Source organism: Dermacentor albipictus, chromosome 3 (genome assembly GCF_038994185.2).
Source record: "Dermacentor albipictus isolate Rhodes 1998 colony chromosome 3, USDA_Dalb.pri_finalv2, whole genome shotgun sequence".
Classification (NCBI taxonomy): domain Eukaryota; kingdom Metazoa; phylum Arthropoda; class Arachnida; order Ixodida; family Ixodidae; genus Dermacentor; species Dermacentor albipictus.
The window spans coordinates 123,664,493-123,685,749 of record NC_091823.1 but is presented as its reverse complement, the minus strand read 5'-3'; the positions used below and the strand labels follow the sequence as shown (position 1 = coordinate 123,685,749).

Here is a 21,257-nt window from a genome sequence, read left to right as displayed (position 1 = left end):
GTTCAGCAACCACTTCTGCCTTGCTCTAGAGGTTTAGGCGACCCTTCTGAGCGGACCGCTTTCACCGCATGGCTGCGACTCAGCGGCTACGTGCGTGGACCAGACCTACGAGCCTATGCATCACGAGAATCATCGGTGGCCCTGCGACTGCGCGTCAACGACAATCGACGTGGATGTGTTCAATCAGCTGACTGCAGAAACTGTGACACGTGCCAGATGTCCGGTGATTAAGGTGCCTTACGTTCCACGAGTAACAACGTATTGCTCTTCCTCGACAACTGTGACGTCACATCACGTGGCTCGCCGAGCTCCTTTAAAAGGCCGAGCAACTTCGCCTTTGGTCAGCGGGCAGGCCAGCAGCAGTATAGGCAACATGTTCAGCAACCACTTCTGCTTTGCTCTACAGGTTAGTAAAAACCACGACCGGCTTTATTACTTCCGACCTGTTCACCGGCGCCGCCTCCGTAGCCGCCGATTTTTTACTGCTTGTTTAGTTCATTCTTAGTTCGCCCGACAGCCGCTGCTCTCCGTGGCGCCAAAACTTACCTCCACGCCGAGTGCGGGCTGGCGTAGCGGTAGCAGTGGCGGCTTCTTCGTTGTGTTTTTGTGCTTGTCTGAACGCCGTGTTTCCGGCTGTTCTGATTGCTGCCCGCATACGTTCCAAGAACGCAATTACTGCTGAGAGCCTTTACATTTCGTAGGCCGTAAAAATCATCGCCCGCGATGGTGTATTGCTGCGTTCTGCTCTGCAAATCGAGCGGGCGCACAGCGAAGGGTATCACATGTGAGGGCTGTCTCATTAATTTGAGGGCACCAGCCTCTCAGTCTACTACTACTGCCATCATAGCAGGCATGGACCGAGGAGGGCTATCAGTACCCTACCTTGGCTTTCGTAGGGTTCGTCAGCCGCCTGGAAGGTGCTGCATCAAGTGTGGCTCCTGTGCTTGTTATGGGGCCAACGCCGCTTAAGTTTGCAGACCTAGTGCTGCCGTCACTTATAAAGAATCCGTTGTTTGTGTGCTTGAAGGACACCACAGAGCCTCACAGAATGGCCCAGCTAAAGCTGATTGTCCACAAGTTTATGAGGCCATTTTTGTCTAATTTTTCCTCTGATCTCACAGAAGAGCACGCCAAACGAAAATTAATTAATGCCAAACCGAAATCACGAACGGTCCTAAAAGTCTAAGAATCTGGCTGACCTGAAATAAAGTTCTGGCCACGACCGGCTATTGTGTCTGGCAAACAAGCTTTTCTAGTCTGGTTTTATTCATGATTAACAATCGGGTGAATGCGCCTGAAAACGAGTAAGTTTGCATAGCGCGCTTTTTGTCGTAAATTGGTGGAAAATAGCGCGGCTTCGCCCTGGGATGCTGCTAGCTACAGAGCAGAAGCAACAAGTTGTGCAGCTGTGCGCGCAAAAAAAAAAAAAAACGCCGCTTGAGTAGCACCAGAGCCGCGCCCACCAGTACAACCGCTCTTTGAGCTTGTTTTAGCCGCAAAACTGCTGCGCTGAGAAATAAAAATAATACCGCTATCAGCCTTTAGTCGGGTACAGCTTTTTGTGGCTATGCAGGGGAATTGCTACGAGCGCGATCGAGACGCTTGCTTCTGCGCTGTTCTCGCGCGCTCATGAGCCAGATTAGGCGCGTTAGCTGACAGCTCGCGCTCTTCACTACCGCTGTATACAGAAAGCTGTCCACGATTATTGCATCTGATGAATATTAACACGTCTTTGCGGTGCGTGCTCAAACGACCGGCTACATGGTAACGGAAGCGTACTGAAGCTAAAAGAAGCGTACGGCGGGCGCTGCCGAAATGAGGGTAGCTTGTGGCGCCACCTGTTGCGGCGCGCCGTCCCTCCTGAACAGTCACGTGGTATTTACGCGGACATGCGCCGCCATAGGAGCCGGCGTAGTGAGCAGGTCGCGAGTAATAAAGCCGGTCGTGGTAAAAACATTCCTATGTATACTGTTACCGTAGCGATGACCGGTTTTGGTTGCTCGTGCCCTGCACACAGTGTGTCAAATGTATTTTTACAAACATTGCGTTACTGCCTGCTAACCTAATTTTTTCGGGCGACATTGAGACAAACCCACGACCTTCTGAAAAGGAGCTGTTATCAGAACTACTAGATGGCCAAAAGAAGGTACAAAGAACTATTGAAGGAGAATTGTCGTTACACAGAATGAAATCAAAGAGCAAATCTCGACGCTAAGCAATAGAATAGATGATATTGAGCAACAGTTATCCAGTTTGGGCTCACTGCCGATACAAGTGAAATAAAAGAAACAATTACAGAGTTTGACAGTCAATTATTATTTCTCACTAATAAGGCGGATGAATTACAAAACCGAAGCCGTCGCAATAATCTTATTGTTTATGGTTTAGAATATCGGGAAACGAGATGTTTGAAGAACTTGAGAAGAAGATAAAGGACGGCATATTAAAAAAAGATAGGTATAACGCCTACAGGTATTGAAAGAGTTCATAGGCTTGGCCTTAAGTCTAATGCGGAAATCTAGGGCGGTTATAATAAAACTTCTTGACTATCAGGAAAAAAACGCCCATTTCACATGCGTCCCAGAAACTAAAAGGTTCGTCGTTCTCCTTATCTGAAGACTTTTCAAAGCATGTTCGTGAGGTGCGTAAGCTTTTGTGGGATAGCACAACGGAAGAAAAAGGAAACGGCGCTAAAGTAAAGCTAGTCTTCGATAAAATAAGCATAGATGGTGTTCTGTATGCCTTGGATACAGAAAAAAAGAGAGCGTATCAGATTGACCAAAAGGAAAAATAAATGACAGAAACAACATGATACTACGTCCTTGATAGTCCTGAACGTTAACTGCAGAAGTGTAATTAATAAGGCAACCGAGCTTGAGGGGCTTCTTCTTTCTAACAATTCTGACATTGCTGTGCTGACTGAAACTTGGTTACGTGATGAAATTTTGGACAGCGAATTCGTGCCTCATGGTACAATGCACTCCGGAAAGACCGCATTGGTATAGGTGGTGGCGTCTGTATTATCTACAAAAAATCATTACTAGTTTTCAGTATGTCTGATGTGTCAAATGTCGAGTGCATTTTTAGTGAAGCTTATTGTGGTCGAATCAGGTACATCACAGGCGTAATGTACAAGGCCCCCTTCCTCTTCTCTCTCAGTTTTGGATGCTTTAAATGTTTACATGAACACGTATATAAAACGTGGCGATCGGATAATTTTTGCTGGCGATTTCAACCTGCCTAATATTGTCTGGTCCACAATGTCCCTCGTAAACCATAACGACAAAACAGATGATGCTATGTTGGATATAGCATTTGTTTTTGATTTATCTCAAGTTGTTGGCGAGTACACTATGATACACGACAGTTCTAAATCTATACTAGACCTTTTCTTCGTGAGCAGATGTATTAGTACTAAATCATAATGCGAAATTGTCACGGGAATCTCCGACTACCAGGCCATGCTCCTTACCTTATCTGATACTGCTATCAACGGAAATCGAAAACACTCTTGTTTTCCTAACTTCTCGCGTGCAGATGAAACATCGATAATCGATGTCTTATCCTTTCATTTTGATAGTTTTTCAAAGTCAGCCGCAAATGTAGACGATTTGTGGATTTCCTTCAGGGATATCGTATTGATGTGTATTGACGGTTTTGTGCCAAGCATTATTAAAAAGGTAAAACGTGAGAATCCCTGTATTTCTCGTACTTCATTATAAATGCGCAGAAAATTAAAACGATTGACAAAGCAAGCAGTTAACCGTCCTAGGTGTCTGCAAGAAAAAAATTTCCGTTCTGTCCGTTCAATATACAAGTCAGATACCACTCGATAAAGAAAATTATTTTGGCAACTTGTTGTCTAACTTCATTTGAACTTCACCAGAGAAATTCTGACGCACAATCTCTACGGTATCCAGAGATTTTCATGCGTTTGGAGTCAACGGCACTCTAACCCATGACGAAAAATAAATATCATCTCCTTTTAACGAATCCTTCAAGTCTGTTTTCACTAATGATAATAGCATACTGCCCGCTTTCGAAACATGTTTACCTCCGACGCCTGATCTTTTCATCAGCGAGCAATGTATTATTAAAATGCTTTTGAACATCGATACCAAGAAGACCCCTGGACCTTATTATATACCAAATGCATTCCTAACTAGGTACGCAAAATGTGCAGCCAAGTACTTGTTTTTATTATTTTCAAAATCTCTAAACGAAGGACAGGTTCCGAACGTCTGGACGAGTGCCAAAGTTCAACCAGTTCATAAAAACGCTAAGAAAGAGTGCATCAATAATTATAGACCAATCTCACTAACATCGACAACTTGTAAAATTATGGAGCACGTATCACGTGCCCATATCTCTGATTTTCTTGAAAAACATGATTTTATTACAAATCTTCAGCACGGATTCCGGAAACGTTATTCTACTTGCACTCAATTAGTCCAAAATGTACATGACTTTGTTAACTCTATTAATAACGGAAACCTAACAGATGGCATTTTTATGGATTTCGTAAAAGAATTTCATTGACTTTCTCACAAACAGCTGCTTTCCAACATTAATGGCACAATAAAAAATGACAAGATTGTAAATTAGATTTAAACATACTTGAGTAACCGTCAACAATACGTCACTTTTCGTGATCATTCATCTCAGTCTCTTTCTGTTGACTCTGGCAATCCTCAGGGTTCGGTGCTTGGGCCACTTCTATTCATCATTTATATAAACGACATTGTAAAAGAAATTCCAGTTTAGATTAAATTATACGCGGATAATTGCGTGCTCTACTCAGAAATTAAAACTATATCAGATCAAACAATACTGAACGAGGCCTTCCAAAAGATTATTGAATGGTGTGATACCTGGCAAATGCCGATAAATATTCAAAAAACAGTTTACGTGAGAATAACTTGCAAGAAAAATCCCCTCATATTCCAATATTCTTTTGCTGACAATATCCTCTCCAAAGTTGCACAAGACAAATAGCTAGGATTACGGATTGCTAACCACCTTGACTGGACTAAACACATTGATCAGGTTATAAGAAATGCTAACCGTAAACTTTTTTTCTTAGGTGACCCTAACACTCTCCACACCCAGAGTCCGGCTCCTAGCTTACAAATCGGTTGTCCTTCCAATATTAGATCATGCGGCGATAATTTGGGCTTCATTTACAGAAACGAACATTAATAAAATTGAAGAACTACAAAAGAAAGCAGTTCGTTTTGTTTACAATAACTATGGACGCACATCAGTAACTGATCGTTAAATAGGGCTGGTTTGACATCTCTATCCGAAAGAAATTGCGCTTCCCGACTTAAGTTCTTATACCAATTAATCAAAGGTCATTTTAAGATTAATATTGAAGGACTAATATCCTTCTCTTCATGTTACACTACAAGATAACGCCATAATCTCACAATCACCTCTTTTCGTCAGCGTAATAACTGCTTTAAATATTCATTTTTGCCACGAACTGTAACGGAATGGAATCGGCTTACTAACTAGCAAGTGCTACAGCAATCTCTGACGTCATTTACCAGCAACCTGAGTGTCTATTAACATGTATTTTCTGTTGCATTCATTCCCTGCTGCCCATATAGTTACTAATTTCTTATTGTTATCAACTTTATACCCCTTACATTTTGTATTAATGTACTTACTCAATATTTTATATGTTCTTGAATAATTAAGATATGCCATAAACCTTACTGTACTGTTACGTCTACTACTATGTTGCACTGCCATCATTGAACTTTTTTGTTTCCAATACTGATCCATTTTGTTTCTTTACTAACCATTTGCGACCTTTGTTCCTTCTGGCTTTATTTTGTAAATATTTTATTCGTGCTTGTATCTGTACGCCCACCCTGCGGAAATTCCTTCCAGGGATTGCAGTATCAATAAAATAAATAAATAAATAAATATGCGTAAACATTGTGCCAGTTGCTCATCTCCGCGCAGTCCAGTGTCATTATCAATCTTATGAAACTTGATCCGGTCAGTGCAAACGACAGCGCTGTGGTAAAACAAACTGGTGTGGACAGTGGTGCAGGGTGCATTGATGACGCAAGCAAACTACTGCAGGTAGCGGCGCCTGGTGCACTGATAACGTTTAGATCATTATAAGTTGTTATCGCTCTTTAGCGCGTTATCCATCCGCTGGAACCATTATGAACCGAGACCAAACATACTCCGCTGGTGGCTGCGTATGGCATGGCCTCGCGGACCATATGTTGAAAGCTGTCCGCGATGTCCACTGAAAGTGCCGACTGCTGATAGCTTCGCGCGCTGTGTTCTGGGCGCTGACGTAGCGTTTAAGAGAGACGCGCGCACCCGCATCTTGAAAGCGATCAGCGAAAGCGGCAGAGTGCAGCGTGTGCTGAGAATTCCGTGAGCACTGTGTTCTCGACGCTTCGCTCACCTTGAAGCGAGAGGCAGCACGAAGGCGAATTCGCTCGCTGCTGCGGGCACTATCTTGACAGCGGTCGTCTTACGGGACGGGCGGTTTTTCTCACTGGGTAAGCATAGAAATGCTTACGCATTTGAAATGCTGCATAGGTGACGCAGCTCACGCGCACTCCCGTCAGGCCGACCTTGCACGTCAGCTAGCGTGACTAACGCACAAATCAAACCTTCGTTAAGCCCCACGTGACGACAGTGAAGAAAATACACGTCCCGGTCGGGAAGAAATCTCATTAGACAATGTTGCTTGTGCTGGCCCGTAATTTCACCATATGCATAACACAAATGAATATACAGCCAAAAGCCAATACCCACCTTATGTCTTCTTAAAAAAGCTTGATTATCTTGCTGGATTAAAGATAATTCCGACCGCGCTAAAATGAGATGCTGCGACAAAAAGTTCGGCAGGCCGCAGCTCACAATTAATGACTGTCGACGGTATTGCGCCTAGCATTGAATCAATATAGCGACACAACGCATTACCACCGTCGAAACGAGTTATATATGAGACGCGTAATTCAGCGGGACTTCTCTTTCGCGCTTGCTTACGAAAACTCGCCATCCCCTAGCGACGCCATCGCAAAGCTTGCGCGAGCTCCCTTAAACGCACTGGGTGCAGTTGCGCGCGAACGCTGAGAAATGCATCATACACCAGCCAGGCTCCTCTCTAACGCTTCTTTCTAGACACGCTGCGCTATCTAGGTGCGCTGCCCAAAAGTCAGCGCGTGGCCCCCCAGACAAAAAGCGGGGTGCGTGCGAGGGCTGAGAATTCTTCTCTCGCTTGCCGCACGCTCAGTAACCCAAGTTGGCGAAACGTTTTATTGCGATAGCAAATCTATGGACACTCGAGGTGTATTTCTTCCGTCGGCGTAGCCGTGAGGTTGCGTATAAAGTCCAACGGCAATAAAATCGTCCCCGCGGGCCGTAGGCTGTATGTGCAAGTGAAAGCGCGCGAGGGTGAGCCGGCAATCGTGGCTCAATCTCGCGCACGCAAGCAAGGAAAGTGGGGAGGAAGCGCGCCGTCTTTCGTCGCGCGCAAGGCACCGGGGAAGAGAGTGGAGGGGGCGCGTTCTACTGTTGGCCTCTGTATCTTGAAAGCCATCTAGACGGGGACACTCTGCCGCGCGCTGTGTTTTCGCGGCTTAGTTCACATTGATGCGAGATGCAGCACGAAGGTGAATTCTCTCGCTGCTGCTGCCTCGCTTACTTACTACCGCGTTTTGAGAGCGAGTTTCCGCGGTCATCGAGTGAGATGTGTTCATGTTTGCTTGTGCGCACGTGGCACCATGCTTGTTAATTTACTTAGTATGCCTATGCTTGTTTATAGGCCGAAAAAACTACCATGCTTACTTCCTCTAGCTAGCTGTCCACTAATTTGCTATTCTAATCGATGCGTCACCTTCTGGCAAAACTGGGACGTTTCTAATTTATTTAATTACCCACAGTGTCAATCGGCATTGCACCGATTTTTTTTTGAAGGTTACCAAGGTTAGTTACCGTGGTTATTTGAAGAGCGCTACGCAGTGCAATCATGGCGCAGTTCGCTAGAACGTTGGCGTGAAAGATGTTCACTGAAAAGCGGCACATACACAATGCATTTGTGGTGGAGGCTGCTATTGCATCGGGTTGCTGTCCTTGAGGAACTCTTGTGACGTGGGTTTGGTTCCGCCCTGCATCGGATAAGCCTATATGATCTTGCGTTTTATTTAATGCAAAAGATCTATCTATGTAAATTTATCTGTAACCGTTTTCCCACCTACCTGGAATACTCAGTAGTCAGCGACCGAAGTTGGTCCTATGTTTCGTTTCGAACCCTGTTCTCTGAGCACAGCAGGCCGGTGCGCTACCCTTTTGACCACGGCTACCTAGTGACCCAGGTAGGCGGGAAAGCTGTTAGATACGAACATGGATAGTTGGCCCCCGGGATGTGCATGACGTGATTAAAAAATGCTAACGCATTGAAGATTTCTGGTTGAATGCGCGTTTCACGGAGGGACATGATCAATGGTGATGTTTTTTTTTTCTTGTAGGCATAGAATATCTCACGTTGTTCGCTCATGTGACCAGCTTTGACAGGAAGAACTTTGCCGTATGATGAATTTATGAAAGGGCCTGGACGAGGACTTAGTTCGGAACGAAGGACGGCGAGAAAACGCGGGCTATGTCGGTCACTTGCAGACCGACGGGAACGACAGGAACACGCTCGCTGCCAATTATCGAGCAGTCAGCATAGACGTTTACAGTTATGGAAGTCATGCTCCTTACGGTGACTTGTAAATTCAGGCCTCCCATATCCTCAAAGCAGTAGACCTCAGGGAGGCCAACTATACAGGCCTTGGCGCCAACAATAGTCTCGAGGGGACTCCAGGGAGAACATGGCAGGGAGAACATTAAAGAGTTAGGCCGTCGAGGGAGTTCACGAGGTGGCATGCGCCATAGTGTGAACAGGTACATATCCCGGACGTGTAACACTCAGGGGTACGTGAGTAGGAGTTCTGTGTCACCTTTTTCTCCCCACACGTAAACCTCTATCGACTGCGTAGCTGCACTCTGCACGTGTCTACCCGGCCAACCGCTTACGCGCAGACAGATTAAACGTTTTGGTAAACGGACTCCCGAGGCGATGAAATTTACACCTTACAAAGGTGTGCCCAATGGTGTTACTGAACCGATTTGATAGTGCGCGCAACGCAACCTCCTTAGAGGAACCAGCTCGATTGCGCATTTAAAAAGAATTTCAATCAATCAACCAATCAATCAATCAAAAAGAATATTTACGAAAGTGGTACATATTGGGCTCAATATGCAGAAGGAGGTCCCATAGCTCAAGGCTGCAAGGGGACCTGCTGTTTTGAGGTGCGTGAAGAGAAGCGAGTTAGCAATAGTGATTATACATTAGCAACGACTAGTAAGCACGACTATTGAGCATAATTGATATATAACAAAACGAAACAAAAGCAACAGTATGAGGACCATCAACTCAACGTCCTATAAAAAACAGGATGATTTTTCTCAAGTATAACAAAGGATATAGATTGTTTTAAATCGTTATTACAAAATGTTACAGCTGCAAATTGGGTCGTATGCTTTCTGTAGTAGCTGCGTACTTTTCTGTAGCAAAAAGTTGTTATTTAAAGAAAGCTTGATGTTACTGGAATTGTAAAGGCATACTTTGTCAAATAGATTAATTTGGAATGAAAGTTTTATAGTCGTTAATAGCGTGATGATGAGGTGATATTTAACCATGAGCATTAATGGAAGGCTTTTATATTCCCTAAGGAGTGCAAGGGTGTTGGCTCAGAAAGGACTGAAGGTGATTAACGGGATGGCTTGGTTCTGTATATGCTGTAATAGAAGTAAATGTGTGGTATACGTGTTACCCTAGGATGATACGCAGCAAGTACAATGGCTGTGAATGAAGCCGTAGTATAAAGGCAGTAAACTAGAATGGCTAAAGTATCGTCGCAGTTTTATTGTAGTACTTATCCCGTATGCCACCTTTCTTGTTTTAGGTGCAATATGAGTGTAGAATATTTTATGTAGGAGTTTAAAATGATGCCTACGAAGGAACATTGCTTTATAGTATATAATTTAAGTGATCGCACTGCAATTACTGTAGAGTTGGTTGAAGTTTTAGAAATAGAGTTAATGGTTATAAATGTAGTTTTAGGTGGATTAATCTCGAGACAGTTGAGTTCGCACCATTCTGTCAAGTTCTTGAGGTCACTGCTAAGCTTTGTAGTTAGGGAAGGAATTGATAAATCTGTTACTACTATGTACCATCTGCATAGAGAAAAGGTGTGGAGTTATAAAGACAGCGACATCGTTAATATAGATGAAAAATACAAGCAGTCCAATTATAGAGGCTTCAGATACGCCGTTTGTCGTGACTTCGAAGTTAGAAAGTACCCGAGCTATATAAACAGTTTGTGATCGGTCCGATAAGCAACTTTTTATGAGGTCAAGCCCGGGCTCAACGATTCCTAAAGCGGTCACTTACAAAAATTTTATGACTGATGGAATCAAAGGCTTTTTTTAGCAAAGATCAATGAACAGTGCACCGAAATATAAGCCTGAGTCGACAGCCAATTCAAACCGGTCCGTAAACGAGAGCAGTGCTAGTTTAGTTGAAGAACCTGGGCTGAATATGAATTGATGGGATAATAAACGAAATTCGATGGGTACTTAATAAGCGTTTTTTCTGTACATTTTCCGAATACCTTGCTAAAGTAAGATAGAAATGGGACCACAGTTTGAAATGACCGGGCTTTTTGCGAATTGCGATTATTGTTGCTTTGTTTTAGTTCACTCTGAAATGCGTTTGTCTTGAACACGATATCTGTAATGTGGGAAAAATTGTAAGCAATGATATGTGCGACTAGTTTCGTATTTGCTGAGTGAATATCGTCAAGGCTGGCACTGGTTAGCTTAGGCTGTATGATGATGGTAGCGATTTCTTTCGGACATATAGGAAAGAGGAAGAAAGATTGGGCACCACGATTAGATGATTCAAGTAATTGTTGCGCTGATTAATATAAAACTCATTAATGCATTGGCAATGTCATACGAACACCTGATAGGCTAGCCCTCAGATTGAAACTCACATAGTGTATTCTCATGTGTGTGCCTGTTCAAGAGTTTAGTATTTTTCGTTGTTCCTTTGTATTATTACTGGCTTGATGGTTCTCGTTGTCATAGTACTGTCTTTTGGCTTCTCAAAACTTCATTGAGAGTATTACAATATGTACAGTATCTAGGCTGAAGTTTAGCATTGGAAAGTTTTTCTTTTTTATTATTTCAGTTTTCTTCTTTTTCCGCACGCAGCTTCACAGAGCATTTAGTCAGCCAAAGATTTTGGTGAGCGGGGTATATATTTTACACTTTACAATGGTAGATGACGCTTGTAGGCATAATTTTCTGACAGAGAAAGTTTACTACACGATATGTTAGCGTACGTAAGTGAAGTTACAAATGACCAATCTATTTTGCTGAAGCTGTCCGCCAAATGTTCTCCACCCATTAATCATAGTGGAAAGTTGTGTTTTCTCTAATGGAGGTGCACGGAAGCCGAAAGAAAATAGGGTAGTGGTCAGTTATGGAAACTTGAACGTTGTCGCAGTCATAGTGAGAGACAATGTTAGGCATGTGGGCAGTGATTGTGTGCGAAATACCGTAAACAAATCTTGTTGGAAGGGTTATGAGGGGTTCATAACCATAGCCGCAAAAGCAGTTAGTGTAACGTGTATAGTCGCAGGTGCTATCATTTAAAAGGTTGATGCTGATGTCCCCCACGATGGCGACACTTTTCTGTTCCACAGCCAATGTGCTAAGTAGTGCACCTAATTCACTACAAAAATCTGATTTTGATGATGACGGTGAGCGATAGATGCAGTCAGTAGTAACTTTCTTTGTGCTTGATGGGATTGGTGACTGTGGAGAGAGGAACACGCGCTATTTTCTGCAAGCCTTAGGGAGCACGGCTAAGCGTACCCCCAAAAGCACAGTGCACATGCCTTCCATGCCTACGCTCTCGTGGTTCCCGTGAGAGGTGACGCCAACGTTCGCCGCGATAATAAGCCTAGCGAAAATGCTAGGCTTGTTGGAAAATAATATCTCGTTGTTTCTGGCTAAAGTGTAATCTATTGCGGAATACTGATATTCCCATAAAACTTGCCAAGACAGTCACGTTTCATGCAAAGATGAATAAGACTACGAAGCTGAATAAGAATGTGAGCCCCCGTTGGCGTTTCTACTTCCACCTTTTCCCATCCCGAAATGGACACTGGAGTCCCTCAAGTCTTCGACTTTATGCCCCGTATTGTCTAACTATCTCCGCCTCAAAGTTATTCCTCCACTCCACTGAGTTGAGCACCACGCCACCCCTCGACTGAAGACGCTACCTTCTCGAGAAATGACGCGGAGTGTAATCAAAGCGCAGTGACCATTTCTGTTGATGGGCAGCGCTGGTATGAACTTTCTTGAGTTGAGGTGAGTTTTGAGTGAGAAAACCGGTATAAGTCCTTGATGGTGCTGTCACTGCGGAGGCTGGTTCTGATACCGTCGCTAACAAGACAGCCTCAATGGTTGGCCTTTCAGATGTCTACTGCGTTCGACATATCGGAGGCCTGTACTCCTCAGTCACCGTAAAGAGTACGGTTCTCATTATTCTGATTGTCGACGCTGCCTGGTCATGGCGAGCGTGCTCTTTTCGTTCCCTTCGGCCAGCAAGTGACCAAGCTGCTTTGGCTTGCCGTTCTTCGCATCAAATGAAGTCCTCTCCCAAGTCCTACCACGATACTTGAAGGTTATGTCTGTCAACACTGGTCTCGTGAACTAGCGAACGACGTTGGGTGCTCACAAACACTCGTTTCGTTCGAATTGATACGAGCACTGTATGAACCTTGTCCCCAACTGTACACATGCGAATATTTGTTCACTGGTCAAGATATGATTGCCGCTGCTTGCAACGCTTGTGTCGTCCTTGCGGCTCCAGCGACCGCTACCGTGCACAGTGCACCGCAGCGTTCAGTGGCCCTTGTGGCAACTACGGCAACGAACGCGGAGGATTGGACCGCCCTTGTCGGCGTTGCGAGGATAGTCACCATGGCGCTGTGTGCCCATTGCGGCTATAGTGTACTAGAATTCTAGAATAATTCTACTAGAATTATTCTAGTACACTATACTTGCGGCACTCGGACGCTGCTTCTGGGGTGCTTGCCCCTCTACTGCCGGCGTCAGCTGTGGTTGCGACAGTACCTGAAGTCATGGTCGCTGAAGAAATTATGTCAACGTCAGGAAACAAAAAGCACGAAGCAAGCTGCTCGAACGGTCGCTGCATGCCATGTTGGCCGCGGCCTCCTCGGCTAAGAATGAAGCACGTGCTTTTGTCGACGTGGCCTTGTCTTCGGCCAATCACAGCATGTCATGTCCCTCACTCTCACGCCTTAGGCAGGAAAGGACACGCATGCTGTGTCCGATGCTGCCTCCAGTTCGACTGCCGCCTTCAGCGTCCCAGATCGCACCGAGGTCTCGTCACCCGGCTGCCGCAGTCGGCGGTGACGGTGACATCAATCCCGCAGCCCAACAACTCCCGAGAGACTCTTCAGCAGAAAACAGCTTCAACCTCACAGTTTGGCAGTAGCGTCGGACTCTCATCTAACCTCGATGGATAGGTTCGGAATTCTTCGGAAGAGTCCAAATGTGCCCTGTTACGTGTGTAGTGCATTCGCCACGACTTGTTCCTGGGGCACCGTCCTGAACGCGACCAAGTCAGTTTGTTAGCACATATTGTATTTGATAAGGCTGGTACCCTCAATACTATTCGGTTAAACGCATAGGTGCTCCAAAGTAATGCAAAACGAGGCGAAATAATCAGTACTACAAACTGCGACGTGCATGTGTTTGCAAGAAACGAAGTTTTTCACCGGTGGCCATGTTCTTGCTTGTAAATGCACGTTACGACTACATCTTTTTTTTTTGCCTCTTTCGCTGCCTCTCGCTCTGTAGGGCAATCAATTTCTGTGATAGTTCGGCGGTTCCGGTACGCATAGGCCTGACGAGATTGATCGGCATATGGTTTAATTGTACTATATAGTGCAGTTTAATACGCCACTTGAACACTAGGGGGCATCCATGGAGGAAGGAAAATATCGGAGGGAGCACTACGTCACGCAGCCAGCCTTGGCAAGCGAACGCGCCGTGAATTCAGTGGTGGCCCAACACATGACCTCTTGCGTCGATATAACGGAACAAGAATTGAGATTTCCTGTGAAGTTCGGTTCCCAGCAGCTATGTCAGTAGTTTTATGCGAAGCATATTACTAGAGCTCAACCCAGCTCCTCAGGCGCGGCGGTGTCGCCTTCAATACCACGTGACACCGTGACGTCACGACAGAGGAGAAACGGGGCTCCAACTCGCGCAGTCGCTCGCGGCGTCGCCTTCAAGGCTGACCACGTGACACCGTGACGTCACGACAGAGGAGAAACGGGGCTCCAACTCGCGCCGTCGCTCGCGGCGTCGCGGCGGTATATAAGCAGCTGCGCTTGCCTCTGCTAGACCCTCACAACGTGAGATGCCGCCTGGAGACAGAGCGGCTCGTTGGAATGAGAAGCGAAGGTCGCGGCGTGCTACAGAGACTGTTTCTAGGTGGCTTTGCTACGGCGCAGCGACTACGCGCTGCGTCGAGCAACGCAGCGTTCGGCGCGACAACGAAATGTGCGCCTGAGCAAGCACCGCACGCCTGAGCCGACGCCGACGACACCGGCTTTTCTGCGACACGAGCTCCTTAACGCTGTCGCGTTAAAATAAAGGCTAGTATGCTTCGCATCCTGGGCTTAACCTTAGCTAAGCCACAGCCATTTTTTATTCGGTGCGCGCATGTTCAGCTTCCCAGCCGTGGCTCTGCCTGCAGAACGGGAGCACTAATACCAACCGCGCACTTTGACGTGCGATCGCATGTTGGGCCACCACTGGCCCAGCAGATTTCGGCTTCAATCGCGTTTCGGTGTGCTCCCTCCTCTTGTTTCCTTCCTCCATGGGAGTAGCTTACCAGTGACGCCACACAGTAGGGGGCTCCGAATTCATTTCGACCAGACACCGCACTACACCCTGTTCACATGTTCCCGTATACGTTAAACTAACGGTATTCAGATGGAGCGCACCGTAACCTCCAGCAATGTGCTTGGGTTTAACGAACGTATAAGACCCTGCGCTAAATAATAATAGCGTAACAGTGCTTAGTGACGCTTTGAAGACTTCCTAATCGCAAATAATAACAACACCATCTGTAAGATAATTCCAAAAGTTTGTAATGTCCTTGAAAAGCGGTGCTATTGCGCACACTGTTTCTTCATTTATGTGTATCGTGGCACTTCATCCCTGGTCGCATTTCCTCGTCGTCCTGAATTTAAACGGTGCTCCACTGGGGAAATGCGTGCCGCACCCTGTACAGCTACGGCGGTGAAGGGTGCACCTGGCCTTCTACATGCCAAGCTGCTGGTGTCGTCTGCAAATCTTCTCCATCAGAAATGCAGGAGCTTCGAGAATGAAACGATGTGCAATAAGAAAAAAAAAAGAAAGTCGTGGCAGTAAAATTTTCTTTGGAGCCAAGATTTGTCTGTCTGCCGCCCTGTACGCTTACAAATGGCGTCATTACCATTCTGTATATGCGTATAGTAGAGCAGAAAGAAGTTTCCTACTACATGCAGCTTGGTGCGAGCTCCTTCATCTCGATCAACGTCTTTAATAATAATTCCCGAGTGTTTCGCATCTCTAAACCCGTACTTCTGCTCCGACGGGCGCCCAAGTGGAACGTTCTGAATTAATTCTGGTGGCCGGCTATTTCTTTCACCGTTTCTTTCTTGCTTCTTTTCTTTCTTTCTTTCTTTTTTTTATTTTGGGAAGCGCCGCATTGTCATTAAGGAGGCGGAACGTGGCCGCGGTAGTCGAGTCCGTGATCTCCTGCTTTGCGCCATGATAACGTCGCCCCAGGGAGCCATACTGCGACGTGGTTTATTAACATCATTAAAATACCACTTTCCAACAGTCCGTCTTCGAACGAACACTGTCAGCAGCGGCTCTATGTACTCTGCCTTGAATAATACCAACTCCGACGTTCATTCACTCGCTAATGAATGCAGGTATTTTGCAAAGCGGGAGACGAGGTAATGATAGAGCTTATACATAGAAGTACGCCCCACGAGAAACGGAGCGTCGCTCATTGCGTCGCTATAGCACGCGCTGGAATTTCCAAGCCGTCGCGTTGTTGTCGCCCTGCAATATTGAAGCTGCCTTCAGCAATGGCGAACGAAAGTTCACGCACCCCAGGAAGGCTGGCCAACATGTGTATGAGTATAGATCCTTGCCAAGAGGACTTGACATCTTGGTAGTGCTAGATTCATTGTTATCCGGCTAAAGGGACAGTACAAAAAAAAAATGGAAACCGTTGACGATGACCGCCAACGTAAGTGATTAGCCGAACGGTGCAATAGAGCTACTCGCTTTGTTAGAGGAGTGTTGCGCTTGAAGGTGCATATTCGTTGCAATTAGGGTATTTAGATGTTATTCGTTGTTCCATTGCGTAACTATGCAGAGAAGAGACCTGTTACCGAAGAAATGTGCAGTAGTAGTAAAGGTAGACATTGTGTGCGTTGTAAATAGCTCAGTTCAACGACGAACGCGCCCGGCAACTCTGTTGTGCAAAGTCATGCGCGCTTTGCGTCGGCGCCTTTGTATCAGCCAGACAAGTCTAACCACGAAAACGGACGAAAGAGCCTAAGAGAGTCATTCACATTAAAATACTAGGCCAAACATTCTTAGTAAATTTCGCATCTTTAGCAAAGCTGAATATTATCATTACCCGGAGTTTGGCAATGCTAAAAAAAGACGAAAACAAAATTCACCAACGATTACTGTACTCCCTAATGCGAAATTTGAGCGCAGCCCTATACGCGTTTTCATTTCGCGATATATTGGCTGGCGCGGACAATCTGTCTCGTGCGGCTCGTTGGCTACGGAGCGAAGTGTAACGTGAATGCCTGGAGAACGCGAGAGCCAGCGTGTGGGTGACGCGTGGGCGCGATTCACTGCAGCCGCTGCCGACAGACCTCCCACACCACGTGCGCTGCTCTGGCGCCATCTAGTAGCGATCATCGCCGCGCTACGCTTTTCTTCTCACCTTTTCGCCATTCCCTACTCCTCCGCTTCCCGCATCGTGGTTCCGCTGCACCCCCCTCCTCAGCTTCCCCCCTCACGTCTTTTATCACCCGCTGCGCTACGCATTCGCTTTCATATTTCGCTGTGCTCATTCGCCCGGTTATGCCGACGCTCGCCGCAGGAATGGGTGCCTAAAAGAGCTGCGCTCGAAAAGAAGACAAAAATCGCAACACGGACAACGGCGCCTCCCTGAAGTTCCAGCATCAGCTCGCCGTGGTGTCATAGATATCAACACGTGCACTCGGGTCTGGTTTATTGTCATTCAAAAGGCGCAAAAGACGCCTCATTTGAAGCGAGGTGCTGCATGTCTTTCGCCATATCGCCCAGCCCTTTCGTGGACCACCTCTGACCTGCATTGATGATTGGCAGCTGGCTTGCTTCGTATTCTAGCTTCGTCTCATCTCTGTCAATCACAGTTTAGACGGTAAATGCAAGCCGGATCCACTCGTCTGAAAACTATTGCTCACGAAGTCATGAGTGCAATTACGGGTCTTCCAAAGATCACGACGATTCCAACACATCGAGCAGAAGCACACGTTAACACTTTCCACGAGCTCATTCATCAAAAGATGCGAAGCTCGTATGCTGAAGAATATTAACGTCCCCGCGGTTGCTGGCTGGTCCAATCACATTTATGCATTTGTCCCTTTGGTGGACCAACCGTCATTACCACTGCCCACCGATGCGTTACTATCAAGTGACTGACAAGTCACAACAGGCTATTTGGCAGTATTCGCCAGGTAGCCAATCCAATCTCAATTTGCGTAGTACCATACGCAGCTATTTAGCCAGAAAGTGTCCAAGGAATTGCTTAAGTATACCTACTTAAACGCCGCAGTTAAGCAGCAGTTAAGCAGCAGTTCATACTACCTTGGTATGCTCGTCCTGTCCATATCTGAACCAGACGTGCTTCCATAACGTTGAACACCCTCCTATTCCTCAATAGTGGCAAAGCTTGTTCATCTTCGCGATGGCCTGATCAGTGTTCTGCTTAGTGTAAAGATGCATGGTCCTTCTGGCGTCATTCTACGCACCGACTCGGCAGAGGCAGCTCGCGCCTTCCGTCGCTTCGGCCTCTCAGTTTGTGCAGCCATCCGCTATACAGCGGCATTTTCATCTCCGGTTTATGTCTGATGGGTTATATGTGATCTAGCGTACCCGGCTACCCGCTCATTTTGCTGTAGATTCTGCCTGTCATCCTCTGGCGGTTTTATATCCAGTGCCTATGCTAAGAGAACGAGTCGTTTCATTAGAGAAATGCCTCGAAAGCAAGACTTTTCAGTGTAAGTGTAACATTTTATTACTAATTCGTTCAGTAAGTGCCCTGAGATGCGGCAGTGGCGCACTAGTGCTTACCCTTTAACTACTTTTCTTATAGTGGAAGGCACACTTCCCCAGCGGCTCTCCCAAGGCTGCAGCAGCAACAAAGGTTTCGTATTTTATTATTAGTTCTAATGAAGTAAGTGTATATGGCTATTACTTTGGATTATTACCATGCATACTTGGAAGTGTGTGGTAATTTTTTCTGTTATTGGTGTTTAGCACATACCGCTATGCAGGGCAGTTGCTCCTTTAGAGAAGTGCTGATCCTACAAAAATTTATGCATTTCAGCCCCATCCATGCTGACAGTGGGCAGACGGGAAGCTGCTGCCAAAGTCCACGCTATAAGGAAGTAGAAAACAGTAGCATTGACAGAGGTTTGACCTTTTATTACTTATATCCTACATTTGTTGGTACTAGCTGTTAACTGTATAATCACTTGGCGATCGTTTCACTTAATTGTGCATGCATTCTTAACTTCTGAGATCATGGAGCAGAGCTGCAGCCAAAGTTCAGAAGTATTGCTGCTGAGAGCACTGATAACACGTCTGAAAATTTACGCTTTATTATTACATTTGATTTTACTGCAGAAACCTTGCTTGGTGATGAGCTCGCTTGTGGTGAGTCCCTGTTCCTTCTCTGGCTGGCACATTCAAAGGCAGGGTGAATAAGAACCAATTATTTCATGTGCCTTTCTACACCACGATTGGCTCTGTGTTTAGGTTCCCCTGGATCCACAGAAGGTCCCGCTTCACAGCAGCCAATGTTGCCTGCACCACTAAGTATGCTTATCCTTGTTCTGGCCTATGAAGCATGCCTAATAGGGTTCAGTAGGTTCAGTTAAGTACAGTAAAAATGAAACGGAAGGCAATTTTTGCTCATTTTCATTTAAATGACGACCTCAGTCAGCGTGCACCTTGAATACAAATGCAGCAATAGCCGCGCTTCCTCTGCATTCTCACATTTGTGCCCAGCTAAGCAACCTGTGTTCCTCTGTTCACTTTCATCATGTACCAACATGTTACTAAGAGTTAGGCTTCCTCGTTGGCTATCAACATTGCTAAAGCTGAGAAGTTATAGAATATAGTGTACATGCATTGAGCACAACACCTTGGTAAATAAATATAACATGTGACACAGACAGGTGAAGTGGTTGCCATTCTATTATCAATAAAGGTTCTTGCTAAGGGTGAGACATTGTCAGTACCCATCCATGCACTTTCATGTTTTTTGTTTGCCTTTTGTAGTTTTGGATGCCTACAGTATGTGAACCTAGAATGCCTTGTCACATTTTAGTTAACATTTATCCGTGTTGCTGGGAACACATGTGGTGAATGCATATTCCCATGCGGTGAGCAGCCACCTATTATGTTGCTATATACTTATTTGTAAAAGTGCTGACAGTGCTAAAAGCAAAATCAGGGGCACAATTTTCAGTGCTGATCAAATTAAGACTCTAAATGTTGCATAACTTTAGTTTTTTCAAGCGAATAAATTGAGCAATAAAACCTGCATATTGCTTCCTAGGTAGAAGCGCCAGCAGGTGTACACCTGACGTTCAATCTAGAAAACAATTTTAGCTTTAATTTCTCAATGAAAATTTCGGCACGGTCCAAAATTGTGTTAAGACTGACGTTACTTCATTGCACGAAATTGCGCAACGCGACAAGAGCAGAACGTAATCAAGTGATATTTATTTTGCAGGCCACATCGACAGCAATGCGACAACAGCTGCTAACTTTACACACTTGAATGATGGCACTGTGAGTATAAGCAGATTAGTCTATAAGCCATTACCACAATTCTAGCTCGGTACACTTTTTACTTCATGCGGAAAGCTGATGCCTTCTTATTTTAATTTTTCTTTAACTTTCCTCGTGGTCTGCTGCCTCATTATAAAGCTGTATGTAATATATTGCTTCTTCTCGCAGTTCCACTTTGCCAAGGAAGTTGTCGTCAGGGCTGAGGCGGCTTTCAAAATAATGCGAAACGTCAAACTGACACTTGTGGTGAAAGACACCGCTGAAGCTGTATGGGGAAACGATGTTCTCGAGAAGAAGAGCGTCACATGCATGGTAGCACCACGCAAAAAATGCCTGGGTGAATTGGCTAAAGAGCCACTGACACCTGAGAAGGTTGCTGTTGTTGCAGGTAACTTGATAAAAAAAATATTTAGAAAACGTCAAACTGTTGCTAACTTGCAATGTATTGACGGCTGCCACAAACAGTGCCAGTGGTTTAATTCACATGCACGAGCTTAACTGCAGCTTCCATTAAAGCTTCTTCCGAGTTGTGCTGTGACAGCTGTCACTGGAGCTTTTTAGTCTGTTTCTACACTTGCTCTTTTCACAGCCACACTGAAGCACTGGCGTGCAGTAAAGAATATGGATGTAGAACCCACAGTACAGAACATGGGCCGCCTGCTGTCGGAGAAGATTCAAGACGTTTTGAAGTCAAAGCGCCGGCTCAAACTGTAATTGAAATAATACGTGGCAAGCTGGACATCGTCGATAAAGTATATCTTGATATATTGAAGCCTGTGGCTAGTTGGCTGCTGTTGCGGCCAGCCTGGCACTAACAGCTCAGCATACGTGCCTACTGGTTCCAGAACCTATTGGTCCCAGAACCGATTGGTCCCAGAACCTACTGGTACCAGTAGCTACTGGTCCTAGTACCTGACGAGAATTCGCTAATAAACCATTAAATCTGGGACCCGTAGCCTCCTAGTTGCGAATTTTCACCTGGGTCT

At 45.6% G+C, this 21,257-nt stretch overlaps 1 protein-coding gene across 2 annotated transcripts; it reads left to right on the top strand.

The window, feature by feature from the left end:
• Nucleotides 1-305: 305 nt before the first annotated feature.
• On the top strand, nt 306-21,005 carry LOC135909481 (BEN domain-containing protein 5-like). Of its 2 annotated transcripts, XM_070536697.1 has the most exons (8): nt 306-406; nt 18,566-18,616; nt 18,800-18,885; nt 19,099-19,128; nt 19,231-19,290; nt 20,213-20,271; nt 20,440-20,659; nt 20,861-21,005. In XM_070536697.1, exons 5-8 carry the CDS (start codon nt 19,272-19,274, stop codon nt 20,983-20,985), a joined length of 423 nt encoding a protein of 140 aa, XP_070392798.1. In that variant the 5' UTR covers nt 306-406; nt 18,566-18,616; nt 18,800-18,885; nt 19,099-19,128; nt 19,231-19,271; the 3' UTR covers nt 20,986-21,005. The 2 variants fall into 2 exon arrangements, with proteins under 2 accessions (XP_070392798.1, XP_070392799.1); XM_070536698.1 differs by lacking the exon at nt 18,566-18,616 and having other exon boundaries at nt 353-406.
• Nucleotides 21,006-21,257: the final 252 nt, after the last annotated feature.